This window comes from Lepisosteus oculatus, chromosome 26 (assembly GCF_040954835.1).
Source record: "Lepisosteus oculatus isolate fLepOcu1 chromosome 26, fLepOcu1.hap2, whole genome shotgun sequence".
Taxonomy (NCBI): domain Eukaryota; kingdom Metazoa; phylum Chordata; class Actinopteri; order Semionotiformes; family Lepisosteidae; genus Lepisosteus; species Lepisosteus oculatus.
Genome location: NC_090721.1, coordinates 3,129,282 through 3,152,700, shown reverse-complemented (window position 1 = coordinate 3,152,700; position 23,419 = coordinate 3,129,282). Strand labels below are relative to the sequence as shown.

General features: G+C 40.1%; 1 protein-coding gene across 6 annotated transcripts in view; it reads left to right on the top strand.

The window, feature by feature from the left end:
- Positions 1-23,418, top strand: part of camkk1a (calcium/calmodulin-dependent protein kinase kinase 1, alpha a) — a 72,354-nt gene extending 48,936 nt beyond the window's left edge. Inside the window, exons 11-19 of one of the 6 annotated variants that reach the window (XM_069184199.1) lie at positions 327-526; positions 5,668-5,721; positions 6,266-6,339; positions 6,963-7,050; positions 7,586-7,714; positions 8,649-8,752; positions 9,781-9,810; positions 12,560-12,607; positions 16,473-23,418. In XM_069184199.1, coding sequence (XP_069040300.1) covers positions 327-526; positions 5,668-5,721; positions 6,266-6,339; positions 6,963-7,050; positions 7,586-7,714; positions 8,649-8,752; positions 9,781-9,810; positions 12,560-12,607; positions 16,473-16,545 — 800 coding nt within the window. In that variant the 3' untranslated portion in view covers positions 16,546-23,418. Of the gene's footprint in view, positions 1-326; positions 527-5,667; positions 5,722-6,265; positions 6,340-6,962; positions 7,051-7,585; positions 7,715-8,648; positions 8,753-9,780; positions 9,811-12,559; positions 12,608-16,469 lie in introns of all 6 variants that reach the window. The other 5 variants (XM_069184198.1, XM_069184201.1, XM_069184200.1 and 2 more) reach the window with 5 other exon arrangements.
- Position 23,419: the final 1 nt, after the last annotated feature.

Sequence of the window (23,419 nt, the reverse complement as noted above, 5' to 3'; positions counted from 1 at the left end):
AGCCTCCAAGTAGTCATCCAGGAAACGCAGCACCCCCTGTGGCCTTCTGCGGGGCTGTCAGGGAGCTGTTCGTGCTGAACCTCCTACACAGGGATATCTTGTTCCTCATCACATGTTAAAAGGCCAGTGGCTGCCTTCACTTCCTCCTTCTCCCCGTGTGCGGATACAGGGTTCAACTGGTTTTGCAAAGAAATGATAATGTTCCTTTGGCCAGGTCTTAACTTGTTAGGATCTTAAATACGTCTTTAGACCTGCAGGAAGAGAGGAGTGTAAATTGGTCCTGCTGTGTCAAAGTTAATATGGAGTATGTGTGTTCTTCCTCTCAGTGCACTACCAGAAGATCGTCCACAGGGATATCAAGCCCTCCAACCTTCTCCTTGGAGATGATGGGCACGTGAAGATTGCCGATTTTGGAGTCAGTAACCAGTTTGAGGGGAACGATGCATTGCTGTCCAGCACGGCAGGGACCCCAGCGTTCATGGCTCCAGAGACCCTCACAGATCACCGCAAGAGCTTCAGTGGGAAGGCAAGAGGGCCTCTGCTTCTTTAGATCCAGCAGGGTTAAACCCTTGATGAAAGAGCACCAGCTGATACACGGCTTGGATGTTTCTGTAACCCAGGAGATAGTTGCTCACCTTTCATTAAGAAACTAGTTTTGTGATTTTTGAGACATACTGGGCACTTTGAATAGTACATATGTGCTGGGCTTCTGGGAGTGGTGGCAAATCATATCTTAAAGAACAGACAGGAAAAACATTCACTCGTGAACAAACTTAAATTTCTGAAACCCATCTTCAGTTCTTTTTAGATAAAGCGACATTCACAAAAAATGTAAAGCACCGTACCTTAAAATCTGTAAAACAGAGACAAAAGAATCAAACATCAACATATAGCAGATAACACACATTATACACTCTGTATGAATGCCAGTTAAGACAAGTACTGTAATTTGTGAAATTGAAAGATGATGAAAGAAAACTCCAAATTCCTGATCTCACAGGGAAGTGTTACACAGCCGAGGTGCATAGCAGAAGGCTCTGCCTCACAAAGTGTAGCTAGGGGTGTGCATTTTCAGGTGAACAGAAATACAAGGGAAGTGTGAGGGTCTTTGAAATCAAGAGCATTATCTTGTTCAACATTCAACAGGAAGCCAGTGCAGGGAGCTCAAAACAGAGAATATACTGTAGTTTGTCAGACCTAGACAGAATTCCTGGTGTTGAACTTGCATTAATAGCATTCTTACATGGTAACTGAGATTTGTTATATGTAGTGTTAAACCTTTGTATAGATATTTTACATTCAGTACATTACACAATGAGAGAGAACAAAGTACCAAGAAAAAGGAAGTAGAAGTTCTGTTTTTTTCATTTTTAATTTCATTTGCCTGCTGGTCTCTTTTTTTCGCATGACCAGGGGAGCAGTAACTCGAGCACTCAAGCTAGCTTGCTTCCAGTGAGTCCTTTATAAGTCCTGTTCCTTTTCTTGTACAAATAAAAACATCATTTCTACCGTTGTAACCTCGGTGCTGAAACAGCCCTGGTAAGATTGCTATGGTAACAGTCACATGGAATCGGTGACAATACTTAAGCATGATTTGAGACCGTGCTGCAGGTTTGCAGTGTAATGAATTGACTTTGGAAACCTAAGAGATCCACCTTGTTTTTGCATCATGAAATTATTATATAGGTGTCTTACTATTTTTAACTTCATGGAGCAAATCAACACAACAGGAGTCACTGCCTTTCAATATGAAGTCACACATACATACATTTAAGAAAAGTCCAACTAAATCAGCTTCATCAGATGAGAGATGAGCATATCGGGGAAAAAAAAGCTAGAAGAATGTACACCCAAAGTTGTTGAGATTCTGTACTTTCTGATGTAAATTAGTGAAAACAATATATTGAGCTGGATGCACAATTGGTTTAAAAAGATCTTGTGTAACAAAAGATTGATTAATTTGCAAACATTGCTCGTGGGGGGAAGCCTTACTTTAAATCAAATAATTCAGAAACAAATTCTTCACATGATGAGCAATGTGTGAAAGAAATGAATATCCATCCATCCGTTTTCTAACCACTTTATCCTGCAGAGGGTTGCAGGGAAGTTGGAGTAGTGGGTGCAAGGCAGGATACATCCTGGATGGGACACCAGTCCGTCACAGGGCAGACTTAGATACAAACATGCACGCATGCACAGCAGGGCAATATTTTCCCAGAAGACAATTAACCTTCCAGCATGCCTGGAAGTGTGGGACTGTGAGACTGTGGGAGGAAGCCGGGGCACCCGGAAACCCAATGAGCTTGCAGAGTTTTAATAGTGAGTGGACTCACAGCTTGCATGAAAAGTCAACCCCTGATGTGAGGTAGAAAAACTTGACTATACTGTAATACAGGATGGATTCTTCTTTCACTCTAATTGGTTTTGAAAAGTGTGATTTGAAAAGACTACTTGTGCTACACTGAAACTGTTGCTCTCAGTGTGGCTTAAGTGGCTCCTCTTGATTCTGGCTGTGAATTACGAGGGGTTTAGCTATCTGTTGAGGGGGAGATACTTGTTAGCAGGTCATGGCACATACCTACAGCCCCACTATCAGCTAGACCCAGGCTGGCACTGCTGCCAGAACAGCTGGAGCAGCCTTAGAGACAGTGCAGTATTTGTCTTGATGTAATTCCTGAACAAGCAGTAAAACTAAATACATTGTGCAATAATTGAAGTTGCCTGTTTGAAAGGGGTCAACCATGGGGGTGTCTGGGCAGAGCTGCGGACTCCTGAATGAAGGCTTGTGAGTTCTTGTTCCAGGTGGAGGCCCTGTTTCTAGTTGACCCTGGGAGCCATGGCAACCCCAGCTTTTTAAAGGGGTGGCAGAAATCTGTGGTTAAAAAAAAAAATCTAGAACATTGTAAGCGTCGCAAGTCACTTTGGATAAAAGCGTCGGCCAAATGAATGATCATAAAAAAAGATTTAATACATAGTTTCTAACAGCCCTGGAATGCGTTTGCCTTGAGGAGCCATGGAAAATCTCTCACTCCTGACAGGAGCTGAGGACCCTGTGATAAGAAGTGAGGTGCCCTGTAACCAGCTGATACAAGAAATTAATATGAATTATTATTAGATGTTAGCAGATAAACTGTTCTTCTGATGGGGCCCAATAGAATCCCATCCTTAGGCTGCTTTGACTGAGAAATGAACATCTTCAAGGGTCTTTCACCATGTCTTATGTGGCTAGATGAGTACAATGCTGAGCCTAATGCCTTCTAAAAATGATAACCCACATATACAGTACAGTATTTATGCACATCTGCTTGCACTAGAACCTTCCTGGGTCAGTTGTTTTAAATTCCTATTCCATGCCACATGAGTTGTGTTTTCTGAATAACAATTGGGTGATTAATTTTCTGACAGCGCTGCTTCCTGTGAAATGGGTAAGCTGTGGCAGTGCAGTCGGGTTGGTGTCCGTTGTGACCTTGAGATGCTGTGGCACGTTAGCAGAAGTATCTTCACACGCCAGGGACTGATAAAGCTCACAAGTGCAAAACTCCGGGCTAAACTCCACCACTGCACCACAGATGCGACTAGGAACTGAAAGCTGTACAAAGAGACTAGGGGAAAGGAAACGCTGCCTTTGATTCCTAAAATTAAAAGGAGATTTGGGAAAAGAGATTTCCCAAGCTAAAGCTACCATAGAGCTTGATATGGAACAGGAACACTTATACAGAATATGGAGGTGACAAAATTCAGTCTAGGCTGCCTCATATACAGTAGATCTGCTTGCTCTCTCTTTGTGACTGTAACCTGACTCACTTATCCTCTCTCTCCTGTTCTGTTCAGTCACTTGATTGGTTTTAAAATCTCATTGATCACAGTGGAAGCTGCCCTACATTGTTCGGCATGCTCATCCGTCACCATTGCACTGTCAGCTGCAGTACCGAATCTCACACTCTCAAATCAATAATGAGCCCTCTGCTGCCCACAGCTCTGCACAGTAAGGATATGATCTGCAGCTATGGTTGTTTTCATTTCGGCATCGTGGGTTATTTCAAAATCGTGCAGTGCTGTTTACTTTTTAAAATATATGGTTGTTTAAATCTACAGGCTGTGTTATATTGTTCTTGTTGTTGCTGTTGAAGAATTAAAAAGTGGATACCATTGCAACAGGGACAAAGCCTTCAGAAATTGTGAATGAATGTATATTGTCCCCGGGGAAATTATTAAGATTAGGCTTAATAAAGGGGCAGTATGTCTGAAGTGTTATTGTCAAAGAAAACCTTTTATATTCCTTAAACAGCAAGTGGCTGTTTAAACAGGGGTTCCCAATCCTTGTCCTAACAACCCCAACACCTGCTTGTTTTCAGTGCAGCTGAATTCTTTACTTAAATGAATTGAATTTCAAACCAATAGGTTACTTGGTTGGAACGTTTGCAGGTTACTTTACTTATGAAATGCAATAGTTAAAAAGCAGCCTCCTACTGTACATGTTTAGGAACTGAAAACAAATAATTCAATTATTTAATATAGTGATCAGGTAGAACAGTAATTAGCAGGTGTGTGGGTCCCCATGAACACGATTGAGAACCCACGGTGTTAGAGATTATTTTTCCTTACATGACCACTGAAAGATCATCCATTTCATGTTTGTTACTGTTCTCCAATAATTAGTCTTCACAGTATCCTGTGGTACCCATCTCACTGTCAGCCAACACACTTTTCTTTTAGAAATAATGAGTAGCATTGCTTCAGAAAATCTGATTAAAAACAGTATCGTTCAGTTTTTTTAGCTGCAGAAAATTCTTTGGCCGAAATGCCTAACCACTGATTTATTTTTGTTTTTCGCATATTAGAAAATGACTTGGTGCAGAGCGTAGCTGGATTGGGGTTTCTCAGTAGGTAGCCCACTCTGTTATTAGACGGAGGATCGAGAGGTTAATTCCTGCCTGAGGATTGCTTCGGCACACTCCATCAATCAAAATGGCAGCAGCTCTCTTCAAGCAGCTGCCTGGGTGGAGTATAAAAGGCAAGGAGCAGACTGAAAGACCATTAAGAAATGCAAGAAGGGCTGACGTCTTTACACAGTATGGCACCAGAGTCTCTCAGTGGCCCAGAAAGCAGTCCGTTCCTGATTCAAAGCCTTGAACAGACCATTGTGTGTTACTCCATCGGAATGCTTCTTTATGTTTTGGACTGAAGCAGGACAAGGAATGTAATCTATACAGTAGGTTCCTGTGGGATTTTTTTTAACTATCCAAGTGTTCCATGTTCCTGCCCCAGGTGACCCTTGCAGTAAGTGTTTGAAGTATATGTGGAGAATCTATCTGTGATCTTAAAGCCTCTAGTTCTTGCTGAGGGTCACAGAGGCTATAGAGCAGCATTACCAACTTGTACCAATTTCCCATCACATCTCGGAAGCTAAGCAAGGTTGGGCCTGGGAGACCTCCAAGGAAACCAACCCGTAGGTTGCACTCTTCCTTGTGAACCTGAATTTCCAAAACATTTCCCCAATTTGGTGACGGGGAACTGCGCAGTCGGAGGTGGTATCCTTCTGATATATCCAGGTCTCCTGTGTTTCTTTCATACCACAACAGGACTCTGTTGTCTCGCATTACTGCTGTTATAGATTATTTTTATGGATTGTACCTCATTTGCTTACCAGGCATTCGTGTTTTTCAGGCTCTGGATGTGTGGGCCATGGGAGTGACTCTCTACTGTTTCGTGTTTGGGAAGGCAAGTGATCCATGCTGATGTTTTTGCTACTGCGAGACTTAATTTGCCCGCTTTGCTGAGAACATACAGTATGTACTCCAAACTTGGGCACAGTAAGGAGCGGTTTGTCCACCACACTAATTTCCTTTCCTACTACAAAGAGCACTTATCATTAAGATCTGTGGCAGAACTTGAATGTTTACTTTAATAGCAAGATTTATATAGATGTATCCACAGGACTGATACTGTATATTGCAAATTTACCAATGTTTCCTACTTGGAATGAACCGACTAAAATAAAAAATACAGCCCTTGCTATTTTTAGGTTTCCATAGCATGTAATTTGAGATTAATTTTTCTTATCTATAGTGTTGATTTAAAAAATAAAGAAATTACAACAATGATATAGATGTTACCAACATTGGAAAGAGACATTGCTACATTGATGCAAAATGTGGGAACTCTCTGTGTGTTTTTTGATTGTATGAAGCAGCTGTTTAAAGTAATGGATTTTATTTTGGAAAGAATTCTGCTTTTTCTTAGGTTATGTTCTTTTTATTTTTAGTGTCCTTTTATAGATGAATACATCCTGGCATTGCACAACAAGATCAGGACTAAATCTGTGGTGTTTCCTGAAACGTGAGTCAATTTTCAATGCTGAGCTTTTAACAGCTGAAAACCAAGATCTTAAAGTTGTGTGAGTTTTTATTCTTCTGCAAATTCTTCAAAAGTCCAGTTTGGAAATTTACGTAATCCCGAAAGGCAGTAGACATTGTTTCTTGGGGGAATTTTCATTTCTATACATTATGTTACTATACACCCCAAACAAAACTGTCTTGCCTTAAGAAAAGCTGGTTGTTTAAGATTAACACAACTCAGAAAGGAAAAAAAGCTGCTAATTCTAGAGAAGTCTAAACCTGCACAACGAACAAAATTAGAAACAGTTAGAAACGGCAGCAAGTGTTTTCATAAACACTGCAGACATCAGATGCAGGCCATGTAGTGAAAACACTCAAAGAGAGGTAAAATAAGGGCACATAGTGCTGGAAAATCCCTACAGAAACAGAGTGATGTTTTTCCACCCATGAGCTCACTTTCCATCCTCTCAGTATTCCAGAATCTCGTCATTAATTTTCAGTCGTCACAGGCCCTTCTTACTGCCAGTTCAAGTATCTGTCTACCTCATTCCACGTGTTTGGTTTTAGTGGGGGTGGTGACCTTTATCGATGTTTTGTTGGGTCAATGTTCCATTCTATTCACAGGCCAGCTATCAGTGAGGAGCTGAAGGACCTCATCCTGCGAATGCTGGACAAAAATCCAGACACTCGGATAAGCATTCCTGAAATAAAGGTATGGAAGAACTCGCTGGCTCGAGCATTGCTGCCTTTTGCTATAGGCCTACATTTTTCTGATATTGACAGCATGATTAGGACTGATTTTCATGTCTCTAGCTTGTGAATGGTATATATTAACCCCCCCAAAATCTTGAATGTTCAAGGGTAAGCTTTTTTGACATGTCAGGCTCTGTTTATTTGGGATTTAAAACAGCCATTTCTGTTTATTTTCTATTAAATATCTCCACATGTTGGTAAGGCTCATGTTTAGTCGTAGCCACAATGCTGCAGTGAAGAGCCCTTAAATCATCTTGATAACAGGATTCTCAGAATCTGTCCCACCAAAAGCACGGCAGAAGAAGAACAGAAAGCCCTTACCAGGAAGGTATTATTAACCAGGGACGTCCAGATATGCCTGGTGCACTTTAGTTTTGCTTGGTTTCTTTCAGGCATCTCTCATCTTCCATCCAAATGATAGCGCTTATTTCAAAAAAGCTCCCCAGTGTTGTTCTGTTGGCGCTCGGTAGCAGGTGTCTGCGCTTTCTTTGCAGCTGCACCACTGGGTGACCCGCGGCAACACTGAGCCCCTGCCCAGAGAGGAGGAGCACTGCACTGTGGTGGAGGTGACGGAGGAAGAAGTAAAGAACTCTGTCAAGCTCATCCCCAGCCTGTCTGCAGTGGTAAGAGGTCCACACACTGCCCCCTCCACACTCACAAGAGTTTCACCGCCTTTCATAAACTGATGCAGTGTGCGCCTAGATGAAGCTCTGCGTTTTCCTGGCAAGGTTACCTGATGTTAAAGCAAGGATGGTTTCACTCATGTTAAACGTGGTTCCATGGCAACAGAGTGTCGGAATTAAAAGACAAACTTCAGTGTTTCCTATTTCGCTGCCTCTTGAAAACCAATGTATTTTAGATTCAATGCTAAATCCATCAACATTTTAGTGCACAGCTTGAATTGGACAGTGTCCCATTTTAATAAATAAAGCAAAATGAATCTAGCATGCCTTGTTAGAAGCCCTCACCATACTCGGAGCGAGCACTACCCTACACGCTGCTTGGCATCCTGTTTCAGGAACCTCTTCTGCTCCTGTTTCTGTGAGGACTGGAAAGCTCCTCCTGGAACCTTGCCTTTTGTTATTTTAAATGTTAACATTTATATATTTATTTCAGTAAGGCGCCGTTCCCATCGCTGCTTAATAAATAATGAGCTGTCTGTTGTATGTGCCTCAGTCCTAGGAATCCATTTAATGAATACAAGTTGGGCTGAGATCCTATCCAAGATGCACTGTCAGCAAGAGACTGAGAGGCAGTTAGGAATGCATTCAGCCATTAGAAATGGGGAAAAAGGATTCAGGCCCCTTGCCAGTGGAGAGCAAATCTACTGTAAATGTCACAAGATGACATGACACACATCGAACCCACATCTAATCTAACCACCTGTGCTGAAAGTTGCTTTTCATATATGGAGTGTGTATTGTGTATTAAAACGTAAGTCGTATTTTGAAATGAAAGAATGGGGATGTTTGTTTCATGGATCTTCTCCATGGGCTCTCTGTGTTAGAGGCAAGCTCTGTGTAACGGCGAGTGTCCTGTACGTGTCTTGTGACGTAGATTCTGGTGAAGGCGATGCTGAGGAAGCGATCGTTCGGGAACCCGTTTGAGTGCCACAGCAGGAGAGAGGAGAGGTCCATGTCAGCTCCTGGAAACCTGCTCATGTAAGTGTGTCCCAGCTGCAAGGGGAGGAAACAGCTTTGTTGCCTCTCACCTCACTCTTAAGAGGACACTTAAGAATCTTAAGGAATTCAAAATTCCTTAGATTACAAGGTTACGAATGTGAGGAGGACTTTCAGCCCATCTTACCTGTTGGCTTGCAAACCTGACTGTCGCCAACAAGTGAAAAGATTTTGTATTAAAGCTAAAACAGGAGCACTTCACTGTTGTGCGCAACGATTTTTTAAAAATCACTTTTGAATGATCAACAAGGGTACACCATTCATTAACTACAGTTGGTAAGGTATTGATTTTAAAGACTGTAATACAGCAACATCATCAGCATCATCATTATTATCTATTCATTCGTTTTCTAAACACTTTATCCAATACAGGGTCATGGGGCGGCAGGAGCCCATCCCAGCAAGCAATGGGTGCGAGGGATAGCACACAGACACAGACACGCACACACTCACACCTGGGCAGATATTCCCAAAAGCCAGTTAACCTACCGGTATGTTTTGTGGGAGGAAAGCGGAGCACCTGCTGTAAACCCATGCAAAGACGGGGAGAACATACAAACTCCCTTGCTGCTGTGAGCTTGTGTGTGTAAACATGTGTGCTGTGATGGACTGGCATTCAGTCCAAAGTGTTGTCCCACTTTACATGTGTATTGATGCTTCCTGAATAGTGTCTGGGTTGAGATGACCCTCATCAGCAGTTAGTGACTGTCTGATAATAGATTAAATTGTAGCACAGTGTACTGGTAAATGCAGAATGATTTTATTTATTCAGGACTGCCTGAATAATCTTCTGTAATAGAAGCACAACATTCAGTAACCTGATTTGCGTTTGAAATCCATATTTGCATTTTATGGCTTCATAAATATGCTGATCGTCTTTGCTTTAATTATGCAAATAGAAAAACAGTTTGTTTCTGGAATTCTGTCAAATTAGCCAGAGGATCTTTTATTCTTTGTTTTCTTGAGATCACAATTTGATGGTTTCTTTTTATTCCATTCGCTGACTGAAGAGAGAAAATTCCACTGGGTATCCCAAGAGTGTGAGTGGCATTTAAAAAATTTGGAGTAGAACACTATATGTACAAAGCAGTTGTATATTAGGTGAAGTGGCTGGCTTTCTGAAGAATAATGCGTGGTACTTAGTGGACAGCTGGTGAACTAATTAGTGTTGGAAATGAAAATAAGTTGTCTGTTTCCGGTGTTCGTATCCTTCATTAGACCTGACTGCCACACCCCTACCCTCCTATCTAACCATCTCGATTTTTTTCCTTACATTTAAACTAAGATCTCACTCCTACTGGTGATATAGGATATGACGGACTGGTTAGGTTTGGTATGTGCACTGTTTGTGAATCTAAAATCACTGATCTGTGTTGCATCGGGGGGTTTACTCTGATTTACTTACTGATTTGCTTATTTAGATTATGAGATGTTATAATCCCTTAAAGGAACTCTAGTTAGTTTTATATCATTTATTATCAACATTTAAAAATGGGCTGTTGACCCTCTCTAAATAAATGTGAAGACTCAGTTGGGATCAGAACTCAAATTTTATATTTCCAAACAGCAAATTTATAGTATCGTGACTGATTTTAAAGCATATACCAGATTCATCAGAAGCCAGAAGGGGAGTTAATCTTGATCTTGTTTGTTTTCTATTAGATAATAAATGCTTTTTTAATCCTGAAATACCAGTCCTATACAGGCAGGATTTGGTTATGTAACAGTGCCACCTGTTGAGACTAATTTTAAGTACAGTTTTTACATGGATTCGATCTGTTTTCAATGTCTAAGAAGGAGACATTTCTCTGTGCAGCTCTTTATAATACCTTTTGTAATATTTATGGTTCTGAATTTTAATTACTGTGAAGTGCAAGTATGGTATTCTTCAGAATTATTGAGACATGTTTGATCTGTGAAAAAAAGCAAAGAACAATATACACATAAATGACCTAATCCTGCAGTTGGCACTAGCTAATGTTGGCACATTCTGCTATTTTCAAAAGGTAATCAGTGTTGTACTTACTGTATAACTGTCTTATTTTTAGTGGTGAGAGACCTCTTTGGACTATTTCATTGGACAAGTTAAAGAAGACCATTGACACATCTTTTCCAGGATTAACTAGACTGTCTTTCAGATAAACTGTAGGACGCATGAATTATGTTCTCCATATTGCATTATTTGCATTTTTATGTGTAGTTATGTGTAGTTTAATCTTACTCGGAAGTCCATTTGACGTTTTAGAGGGGCGAGGCTTGTAATTGTGTCTTTAGAGAAAGTCCAGAGTGGGTATCTCAAACTGGAGCTAAGGATTGGTTTCTGTTAGAACTCTCTCTCGATCATTGATCCTAGATGATAATTGTTTTATGGGTTATTAGAAAAGCACGATACTGCAATGATTCCTTCTTCACATGTTCATAGTGGGCTCTGCCAATGTTAACAACAAACTACATCTCACTGTCGTGAAGGAAATATTTAGCCACACAAGAGAGAGCACACTTCTGATCCTTGGTGGAAATAGTGAAGTAAACAGAAAGTATTTTTAATCCCTTCCAGATGAGACCTGCAGTCTTTACACTGGTAATATTATTTCTAGTGGTGTTTTGATTTTATTTTTGGTTATTATACAACAGTTGCTGCATGAACCTCTGTAAAGGACTACAGTGTTATATTTAAAATATAAAATGATGAGAATTGGTTGAATCTGGCACCGAAGATAAAGTCCCACACGCCAGATTGATTGGTCTTTTCATGTTGTCCCTGACATTCTGTAGATCTCACACAGCAGACCTGATGAGATAAAGAGTTACTGGCTGTACAGAGCAGGTCCATCTCTTTATACCAATGAATTCCCTCTTGGCTAGCATTTCAGTTTTACAATACTTAGTTCTTTATTTCTAGAGCAAAATTTTAAGCCAATAGTGAGCTGGATTGTGTGGCTCAAGGAATAAGGGACAGGTAAACTTTGGCTTGGGGGTTTATGTTACTGTTTAAGTGCTACATTGCTACCATCTTGTTCTCCCATAAGTACAGAATTCTAATTTCTCCCCTAGTTTTTCAGCACCTTCTTTTGCAACCTGGGATGCTGTCTGGGACTTACACAAATCTGTAAAGTTAAATGAGAACTTAAGCTAAGCCTTTGTGTGGATCTGCTCACAGGAGGCTAGGCCTTTTCTTGGAAAGACTAGTGTTCTGTGAAGAAATTCTGATATAAGCCCAACAGCACAGAAAGCACTGTGAGATACCTTTAGTATCTGACCTCCTACTTTGCTGCACCTTTGTAGAAAATATGAAGGAAAAAAATGGCAAAAGTATTTTTTTTTCCCATCCCTCGTCCAGTTTGTCACATTCCCAACCATACACCTAGCGTTTAGGATTATGTGTGTACATAACAACAGTATATTCTGTGTGATAATTTCCTGTTTTATGTTAAAAAGACAGTGGTTCAACAGAGTATGTTTTGCTGTGTTTGGTCCACAATCATTTTTCCAAGTTACCGTGCAAAATTGTCACAGTTTGAACTTAATCAAAGGACACGTTGCTTCATGGCCTTTTGTTGTTTTTCTGCGCTGATCCCACGTGGCTCTTTTTGGGCAAAGGGCAACCTAAAGGGTTGCCGTGGTGATTTGCACTTGACAGAGGATGGGGAAATTGGAAAACAGAGTGCTACGCGGGTGCTGTCCTTTTGATTCAAGTTCCTCTGCCTCTTCTCTCCATTCTCATGCCATACAAGTCACTCAGCTGATGCCCGTTTTGAAATTCTCCTTTTCCTCCACTGTTTGCTGCAGGGACAGGTGGCTGTTCCACTCCTCTGTAAAAGCTCATCCTTCGTTAAGGTAACTGTGTGCTGTGCTGGTGTGGTGTTAGTCCCCTGTTGTCTGCAGATCTGTGTTTCCCTGGGTATCGAAGTTTTGCCGTGTTTCCCCAGTCGTGCCCGTGTTGTCTATCTTGTGTCCTCTGTTTGACTATAAGTTTCATGGGTCCCGATGAACTATGTTGCTGTTGTTAGGTCAGATAGTAATCCTTCCCGGCGCCATGCTAGCCTTTGCCTTGCAATTAACAAGATTAAAAAAAAAAAAAACTTTCTAGTTGGCTAAGAGGAAGTTATAATAATAAACTTTATTTTATATAGTGCCTTTAAAGGTGGCTTCTCAAAGCCCTTAGTGTAAAAGAAGAAGTGTAAAAGATCCACAGGCTTGGAGCTCTTAATCTTAGGCACAGTATTTTAGTAATAAAAACGAGTGGCAAAAATATGCCACCACTGATTCAGGCATTTATTCTGGCTAATCATCAGTTTTTGTGATTAGCTCAATTGTCATTCATTTTGTGTTCTGAAGTGAAGAATTACCAGGTTATTTTCCTCATCTGTTTATTGATTAAAAACAAAAAAACGGATTCCTCGTCTTTATTTTTCCAATCATTCTCCTCAGACGTACTGGTCTCTTAAGCAGCACTGCATTTCACCACTTACTGCACCTCTGTAAGCCTGCTGTCTCCAGCTCTGAAGACTGTGCCTTAGAGTCCAGAATTACTGTGAAGAAGCAGAAAGAGATTTCAGCAAATGTTGGTGTGCACTAAATCTAGGTCAGCCTTCAGGGATGTTTGTCAATGGAAGATGCCTGGCATGTCTCCTGAAAGATTCTCCACAGGCATCCATATTTTCCCAAATCCTACAAAATATTCCTCAACTCTTATCTGCTTGACACTTTTTTGAATTAACCAGCACAGAACCTATCTGACATCAATGCTGCCACTGTCAAATAAAAAGCTACAGATAAAATACAATAAGAGCTTACAATTTGTAAAACGCAAGCAGATTGAAATGTCTTGTTTTGTATTCTCACGGAGATACAGCTGTAGCTAGGTTTTTGTAGATTTATTAAACTGCATATTTGCATCCAGATAAATGAATAAAGTAAACACTTTTTATGCTGATTGTGTTTAAAAGAGAGACTACTGATGTCAGTGCAGGAAATTATTTTTACTCTTATTCTTTTGTTTCAGCAGTGTACAGAATGTACTGTAGATGGTCCTTTGGTACACATAGTGAAATATCTGCATTGCTCTGGTTGGGAATGAGTATGTGTAGTTTGCTTGCTGTTAGACTGCTAGACTAAGCTTGAAGAAAGAAATGCTACTTCTGAACTTCAAAGTGTGTCAGGAAGGTCTTCAGCAACTGGGCCTATATATCTGTTTAAAGTAGCTTTTCAAGGGTTAAAATGAGGCACCCCACCTGAGATTTAAACCCGCAGCCTTCCAGTTTCAATACAGAGCCCTTCAAAAAACAGATAGCTTCTGTGATAGGAACTCATCTTCCTTAAGCTTTTTAGTTCTTATCTGGAAAAGAGTGTGAGGTAGACAAAGCTGTGTGTTAAACAAATCAAGATCTTTTTAGATTGCTGTAGTTCTAGCCTTAGTCCCTCTTCCCTATGAAACCTAGTGCTCTGCAGAACCTGATGGATTTCTGTGCGTGTGTACTGTAGTTAGGCCTGCTCTGGAATGAATGATGGATTTCTGGAAATATGACTGAGCTGGCTGCTATCTTAGCTTCTTAATCACCCCATGGATCGTTCTCCAAGGTAAGTATTGACCAGAACAGACAGCATCTCTCACCCTTGCTTAACTGGATCCTGTTCCATCTTGCTGTGGTTTGCTTGGAGCTTTGAGCTACTTGGCTCGGTGGTGGCTGAGGAGGGCAGTGAGGTTTGGAAGGGTGTGGCTACTGTGTTAAAGTTGGTATTGCTTAGTGCCTTTAATGGAGCTTTCTTATTCTAGCTTAGTGGCCCTTTGGGTTGGACTAGGTACCATAAATACTTGGCTCGGGGGACAGAGGAGGCATTATGTTGTTTTACCTTTATTTTGTTCTGTTTTGAAAATAAAAACCAAGGAAGAGGCAGCAGTGAACTTTGAGGTTAAGGTTTCTGTTGGTGTCTGTTGTAAGGATTTTTTTTTTCTCTTTTCCGTCACATAAATATATCTCCCCCAGCTGGACCTATTCTGTTGTTGTTTTTTTTACAGATCTGTTTTGATTTAAACAGGACAAAAGGGTAGCCTTTTACTCCGCCTGTTCCTTGCAATCATAATGTGCATTTCGGACGCTACTTTGATGATGTGGTTTCAAAATCCATCTGAAGAAAACTGTGAAACCCTAGAAAGCCCTATTCTGGCAATTGTGTGTTAAAGCAAGAAGAAGAAAAGTTTGAAGCCAAGTGAAAGATGAGGCCTTGTCATTGGTATTCTGTGTGAACTCAAGCCTAAGGCTTCAGATAATGAAGCTGGCTGAGCTTGTTCTGGATCTATTTATCACATAAAGTGGATTAGTGACAGATCTTTAAATGAAACCTCCCTCTCTGAACAAGCACTGTCAGTTAGAGTGAGGATTTATCGGGCTGTTGGTGAGGGTTGGACTGGACAAGGACAGCTCCCTCCGCACACACATACACAAGTGGAGGTTATCTCAAGCACCGTTGCAATTAATCTTCAAGGGAAGTGCAGGGCCAAGTTAGCCTAGATTCCTCAGTTTGAGGAGGTCCTATCATGCCTCTTTGTCACTCTCCGCTCCTGTATTGAAAACCGGTATCAATCTGCTGTGCTTTCACACTCCAAAGAGCCGTCTGTTTTCCATGGCCTTGGTGCTCTTCAGCGTATTTCTTGGACCTTGACTTTCCAACTTAAGGATTTTGCCTTCTGTTTCCAGTTTCTTACAGGCAACCTCTTCTTCATAGCATCCAATTCATTTTTCAGACAGGGGGTGAATTGTAACCGGACCCTATAGTACAATGGATGTTACCCTGTTCCAGGAAAGTCTAGACAGATTTCTCTGACATTCTAAAGCCAGTGTGGAAATACAGTATTAATTTGTCTGTTATGAACCCGTTCATACAGATCTGAAAACGTTATGAACAAAATTAATAAATGTTTGGGTTGTTATTGTATCTTTTCACTGGGAGCTTCTTTTGAAAACGTCATTTAAAGAAATCATTGGATCTTTAATGAACAAGACATCAGCACCTCAGTTTAATGTTTCATCTGAACAATGGCACTTCCTACAGCACAGTATCTCAGTACTGTTTGGTAGTCTGTGCCAGAGGTAAGACTGCCACCTATTGGATCACCAACACCATTTAAGGCAGTGACCTGATTTCCTATCCAAGTACTGACCAGGCTCAGCCTTGCTTAGCTTCTGACATCTGATGACATCAGGCTACCAGGTGGTCACATTGCTGACTAATTTTATTCTTATTCGCTCACTAAACATCATCCCTGGAGATTACATCTTAATTTCTTAAATGTCAGTTTGAAATATTCAACATTTTTCTTTTTAAGTTTCCATTAAACGGTTTCAGCAAAAAAGCAGGCAAATTGGGAATGATACTATCACTGCCTGTGCAATAATGCAAGCTGATCAGAAGATTGGTAAACATTGCTAATTAAAGAGAACAAAGTTCTGTATCACCACTTCATATAGTATGAATGTCGTGTAAATGATTAATTGCTAACAGAGAAGGACAGGCTGGATTCTGACATCATGCCCTGACTTTTATTTGTGTATTTTTTTGAGGGTGCTTGACTCAGGTGTTTAAACAGCAAAGTGCAGAGTTTCTTTTTGGCCTGGATCTAATGAGCTGAAGCAGAACAATCTCACCAGCCTGGTGCACTGCATTAATCGCACGTTGTCTCTCCTCTCTGTTGCTCTAGCAGGAAGGAAAGTAGCAGTGATGGGAGCAGGGAAGCAGAGCTGTCCGATGTGAGGGAAGATGAGCCGTCTTCCTGAGCGAGCTGCTGTTTTCTCTGACTGATTCGGGCTGCTCGTCCAATCCTGTTCCCCCTACCCCAGTCCTCATCAAGTCTGTCCTTCCTTCTTAACACCAGCTATAATTTGCCCCCTTCTCTGTGGAAAAACAAACCACCTCCAGTGTCTGGAGAGAACACAGAAATGCTGTCATGTGAAAGGTTTACCGGTGCTTTGGGACTGCTAGTATTACTGCCTGCCTGTGGTATCTAACAACACCTGACTGTATTCATCTGCAGTTGTGTCTCTGTTTAGCCTTATCTAAAAATGCGCTTGTACATTTGGCAGTTCTTCATTGCTCAGAAGGCATTTATTAGTTCAAGGATATGTTGGCAGCTTTATATATCAAATCCTAGCCCCAGCTCTGGCTGAGAATTAATGGAGACTTATTGTAACTCCCAAATAGTCCTGCAATTCAAAGCAAAGGCTTGCATCTATATTAACTGGTTTGAAAGATCTGTACTCGCAGTCATGTGGATGCTTGTTTGTTGTCCATCCTGGAGTATGTTTGCTCCTTCATTCGTTGAGAGGGAAAGGTTAGAAATGTGCATTACGTCTCTCCCCTCAAACAGAAAGCATAATCTTCTCCTAAGCTCTCTTTTCTCTGGAAAAGATCCCTGGTGATCTTGTAACTCTGAAGAATGTACACAAGTATCACCCTGTGGGTTTTATTTCCACTTTCCCCTTACCGTACTTGTACAGTAACTAGGAGTTCTCCTTTTTAAATACTGAGCAGCATGATTAGGAGAAGGTGTCTTCCTAGTGCCAGTTTAGCTCTGCCATTGTTCTGCACTCTTATTGTATTTTGATGCAGTTGACTTGGAACCTTCCATCTATTCTCACTCTAGTTGCAATGATCTGGAACTTGTTCACCCAAATGCTGTGCCAAACCGAAGGCTTCTATTTGACTGCCACATCTTGGAGGCCAATGCTGCAAAGTTGTTAGCCATACATATCACAGTCCCATAGTGCAATAGGTGTTAGCAAAAAAAAATAATGTTCATGGAAACCATTGCAGGAATGCTCAGACTGTATGTACAGCATGTATTCACTTAGTGATTTTTAATATGTATTTAATTCACGGCTGCTCGCTAGTCATCAGAGTTATACTGAAATCAGTCTCTGAATTATTCCCAAGAATGAGTAAGGACATTTTTTCTAAAAATAGGTGCAGTATATGGTGGTTAGTACTACAACCCCACAGCTCTTGGGTCCTGGGTTCTGTTCTGGCTTACAGTGCTTTGTGCATGGAGTTTGCACATACTTCCTCTGTCTGCATAGGTTTTCTTCCAGTGAACAGTTTTACTCAGTTTTACCTCCAGAGACTAGCTGGCAGGGCTAGTTAGTATCTCTAAATGATTCCTGTGTCTGTGTCCTGCCATGGACTGGCATCCTGACCAGGGTATAGTTCTGCGTTGTGCCCTGTGCTTGCAGGGCTGCTCCAGGTTCCTGACACCTTCAAGATTAGTTACATCTTTAGTGTTTTTGCAGCTTTTTTTCTTTACTTAAACTTTCTTTACTGAGATATTATTGCTGTGGAGCTTTACACAGCTCTGAAAATCTAAAAATCTGAAAAGTGTTCTGTAAATGAATCCTAGTTAAACTGGGGTGAGGCGATACAGCCTTTGGCTCGGACTGTTAGAAAGATGGGATAGAACTGCAGAGCTGATGCCACTGGCACCCATATTAGTCATCGTAATCAGCAGCACTCATTTCCTTTAAAGAAAAGGCTTTTTTTTCCTTAGTGAGTGACAGCACAAAGAAAGGGTTTTCTTTCATTTTGGCTGCCATAATCCTGCAATCAGGACCTAATCAAAATGAACAGCTTTCAAAACTTTACAGCCTTTTCTTGGAACCATGGTTTTGTTTGCTGGCAGATTTGATTCAAATCACAGGGAGATTTTGTCATTACCACTAATTGCCAGTGATTGCATATTGTGTTCAAATGAAAGCTTGTTAATAGCCGAAGTGTGTGATGATTTTAAGTAGAATATCATTATCTTACAATCACAAATGTAAAAGCATTGCTTAAATACAATAATTAAACACACTGAGTGAGGGAAATAGTTTTGAGATCCGAACATGTCCCTAGCTTATGACCAGTGTCCTAGATTTAAAGTGTTTTTGAAATACCTTCAATTTATTTTAATTACCTGCATTTCCCTCCCTTGACTTCCTTTTCCCTGGGATAATTTTTGTTCTGTACAAAATTATTTAATTAGGCTAATAAAAATTGCACAAGCACTCTTGGAAAATTACTTGATGCACTTAAGTGGGTTTAGTACAAGCTTAAGACTCTTTTGTTTGACAGCAGCAAATTGAAATACACAGTTGTTTTTGTCCACAGGAATTGAAATGAAACTTGTAGCTTATTCCCTTATCATTTTATCATTAACGGGGTCTGGGTTCATTTGAAACCACATGTATGGTTTGACATTTTGTTGCTTTAAGCATTTGTTTGATGAGATGGATCTTGTATTGCTACAGTATAAAAGAAAGCGGTGTTGGTCTTCTGATATCAGTATTTTTGGTTGTAGTAAAGATAGGGCATGATCTCAAACCCTGAGATGCAAATCTCCACCCCAGTGGTTCTTAGAAGTGGCACAAGTCACAAAGTGGCACGTTGTTGAATACTCAATCATTGATAAGACTGCAGCAAGAATGCACATCAACAGCCATTTGTAGGGACCGTTGGAAATTCTCCAGCCATTGTTTAACTGTGATCACATCTTCAGGTTTGCAAAGGTTACACAGATTTTCTTTTTTGTGTACTATTGTTACCTCTAGTGAGCTATGCACTCTGCCGTGCTGTGCATTGCACAGAGCTTGTGTTTAATTTTAGCAGTGGTTAGCTGAGAGTCAGTGGCCTCATGTCCTAACACTTCCTGAAAAGTGTGTGTGCACTTCCTGCAGTTTCCTGTGACCATGATAGCTGGTAGTTATGGTAAGTCTAGATAAGCACATGGTGTTGACAAAATTCAACAAATGTCTACAAGAAATGTTTAAATCGGGAGAATGTTCTTTTATTTTTGGATACAAAAATGTTTCATCGACATGAGGCAGCATTAAGGACTTTTATGTATGTTTTAATGCATCATACACATTGTAAATTTTTCATTACTGTATTTCATTTTCTGGCTCTCATAATTATTGTTTCACCACAGTTTCAACACACACAGCCTGATCATTTAGAAGCGCTGTTGCTTCTCATGTTCAGTGCAAGCAAGCAATTTAGAATGTGACAATTAGAGTGACATATTAATCCATGGAAAAGGAACAGCACATTTTAATATATGTAAATGAAAACCAATAAATAACAGGAATAAAAACCTTGAAATGAATGTTTTGAATTTTATTAGTCTCTGCTGTAGTGTGACATTGTCATGTATTTACATGTAGTAATCCCGTGTATGTATTTAGTACAGGTTTAATATTCTACTCTCTCTTTGTATTTTGGCAATTACAAGACTTACAGTATACGGTTTCCTATTCAAATCAGGGCATGATTGTTAGAAATTTAGGTGGCTGATTCTTTTATACAGTGCAGACTACAACTTTATTAACTTTTTAACTATACATTTTATATTTGATAAAGTACTGTACCTTTCTCAAGGGTGAGCCTGGGATTTGAACCCATGACCCTCTGCTGTGGAGTCTTAACCATTCTCCACAATGGCCTCATTCTAGTGATGCATTGATTGGCAACCACAAAAATGATCATTTCAACTCAAATCCTGCATGTCTCCTGGATTTTGGATATTGCTTTGTTGGGCTGACGGTTCTAAGCTCGTAATCTGAGGTAGCTGAACTCCGGGGAGGTGCTTTCTGTAGAGCTGTTGGGGGACAAGTAATAGATGTTTCATGGTCATTTTGTCTTGATATTTCCAGTGATATGGACATGGGACCTTGGTTCTGTCTCTGACAGAATTAATGGTAAAATAGCTTTCCTTATCTGACTTCATCCTTCGTTGACTCAAGTACAACAATGTCGGAAAACTGTGATTTTTGTGTTAAATGCAAAAGGGAGCTTCATATTTTGATCACACTGTCAGGCTTCTCTAAACGAGGGGTGTGAAGTTAGCAAAAAATGAAATGCTTTCTAAAGGACTATTGAATACAAAACAAAACTGTGTTAGGGGTAGGCCAAAGAGGGATTTATTTTACACTAAATGCGGTTGTTTTGTGCTGAAAAGAATTTAGTCGATTGAATTTAGTGTGCTGTAGAGCCTGTGTGATAAAAAAGACCATTGGATCATGAAATTCAACTGTTTTTTCCTTGATGATGTGGCAGATGCAGATCAAAGTAGGGGGGATCACAGATTTATGGGTCTCACCTTTAACATCCCTACCTGAGTACAAGCCATAATTGGTTGTTTATTCAAGCATGGAATATAGTGTATATAGAAATTATATTAAAAGCTGTTTAACGTGCAATGACCTGTAATACTGAAGAATGTATAAGCTAATAATTTACAGTTAGTTTTATTCCCCATATTACTATTTTTTTATTGCTTTATTAAGAAAAAATGTCTCCAAGCAGAATGAGAGGAAAGTAAAGTGGTGAGATGCAATTGTGTTGTACAGTACATATGAATTTATAGTGCTTTATCAGGCACTGTGTGTTACACTAATATGCTTCCCCTCCACACTTCCTGGACATTAGCTGGCTATGCAGAGGCCTTTTTTTCCCCAGAGGGGACAAATATATTTAATGTTGGAAACCACAGTCTAAAGCAGTGGTTCTTAATCTTGTTGCTTGAGTACAGCTCATGGACCAAGACTAAGAACCATCAACCACCACAGTTGGTGTTTGTAACAGCTGCTGAGTGGTGCCAGTAACTGATTCACTTGCTGGTTTAGGCTTTTTTACTAATTCAGGTCTTGGTTATAAAAATACCCCAGTACAGTTGGTTGTTCTCAGTCCTGGTCCTAGGTAACCCCTGTAACCCCTGTACCCCAGCTGAGTGATTAATCACAGACTAATTTATTTTACTTTTCCATTTGGGAACAATGTTTCAGCTGTTAAAAAGCTGAATGAGATCTGTAACTGTTGCCATCCCCGTGCAAATGAGTGTTTCAGGACTGTCCTCATTCAGGTATGGAAGATGAATGATAATGAACCAGCAGAAGTAACACCACTCATTCCCACCTATATCTATCATCAGCTGTTCACCTGGTAAGGGCTGTTTGTTCAGAAATAAGGGAGGAAATTCTGTCTTGACACTGAGCATACAGTTGCTCAGGTTGCTGGAAATAATGCAATTTATTTATGATATTTTTTTTTAAATAAAAAACTAAGTAAACTGATAAGCAGATCAGTTACAGGAATCAATTAGCACTAGGGATTAAGGGCCTAGTAGGAACGGAAACAGTGGTACTCCAAGAGCAAGAATCTCAGATTTAAAGGATTCATGGCCACCATTTTAAAATAAATAGAAATATTGCAACCTGCTTTCATCTCTCCCTCTTCAAATCCCATGTCATTTATTTAATTGTACGTATTCTGGAGGTTGGTCTTGAATGATTTAACAATATGAATGAGTTTATTTCCAGGTGTCCTTGTTAACATGCCTCGTGACGTGAGGAAGAATGTGGAAGGATTGGAAGGGTTATTATTTTTTAATCTGGAAGGAAAATGATGGCAGTAGGCACAAAACCCACCTTCTCTAGTTTCGAAAAACTTCCAAGGTGCTAGAGGTTGGAGTGGTTATGTGTTATGTACAAAAACAAAACAAGCTCATGCTCATAAACAGTCAAGGGGGACACAAGATCTAAAAAAAAAAGAGAATCTAATAGTAGATTTTTCATATATACAGTATAGTTCTCATAAGAAACATCATTTGATGTTGTGCACACTTTATGGCATTTGAGATGGCCATTTTGCTTCAGAATGGTCAGAGCAGATGCAAGATGCACGCTGTAGAATCAGAAGTCTCTTTCGATTATTCTGTTTCTTACCGTTGTGAAAAACAGCTAACGGTCTGTCCAGCTGTAAGAATGGACTCCAGCATTGCTGGGGATCCTGTGTCCTGTTGTTTTTGGGAGTCACCCTCAGGTTGCTGGACTAAGCTCTGGCCCAATGAGCTTCTTGAGTCTGGATATTACTATCTGCTAACGGGTTTCCTTGATGAAAATGTCTCAGGTGGTATTTTATCTTCATAGAGCTGGTGTCTTCGGAGACAATTTAGTCTTCTGCTAAATCCTGTCTCATTTTTGTTACCTTTTCCCTTTACATTCCTTACGTATTTTAATCTAATAACACATTCATTCCTTATGTAACTGATGAAGAATATGTAAAAAAAGATGTTAATTGGAATCAGGAATGCTCTGCTTTTTTATTGGCTTTTGCACAAACCACACTGTAATTCCTCCCCAGACTATCCTTCTATCCTTATATGGATTTTTTTCCCACATTCCCAAATTGTGTTTTCTATTGTCTGACTGTCGTGTGGGTTTACAGTGGGATTATTGCGCTTTATTTTTTAACCAAAACTAAAAATGTACTGTTTTTTTACAACGTAATCAGAGGGCTAATGAAAAAAGGAAACATTTAAGTGGATGGGAAAGTCAACATTGTAATTTAGCATTGCTGCTATGTATCATACAATATGTAACTGTTCTACGTGTGTGTGTGGTTGAGGTGTCTGTTGCTGTATGTTTAAATGGCTTTACCGTAAATGCATCACTATGAATGTACTGTAGGTTGTCTTTGTTTATACGAAGCATGGCGCATCTGTACTGGACTGAAATGCAACTCTTATTATGTAAATATGTACCAATATAAAGAGGCTATTTTTTGCATGCTTTTGTACACTAGATATACGGAGAAGACAATAAAGAGGTGTTCATAACCTAC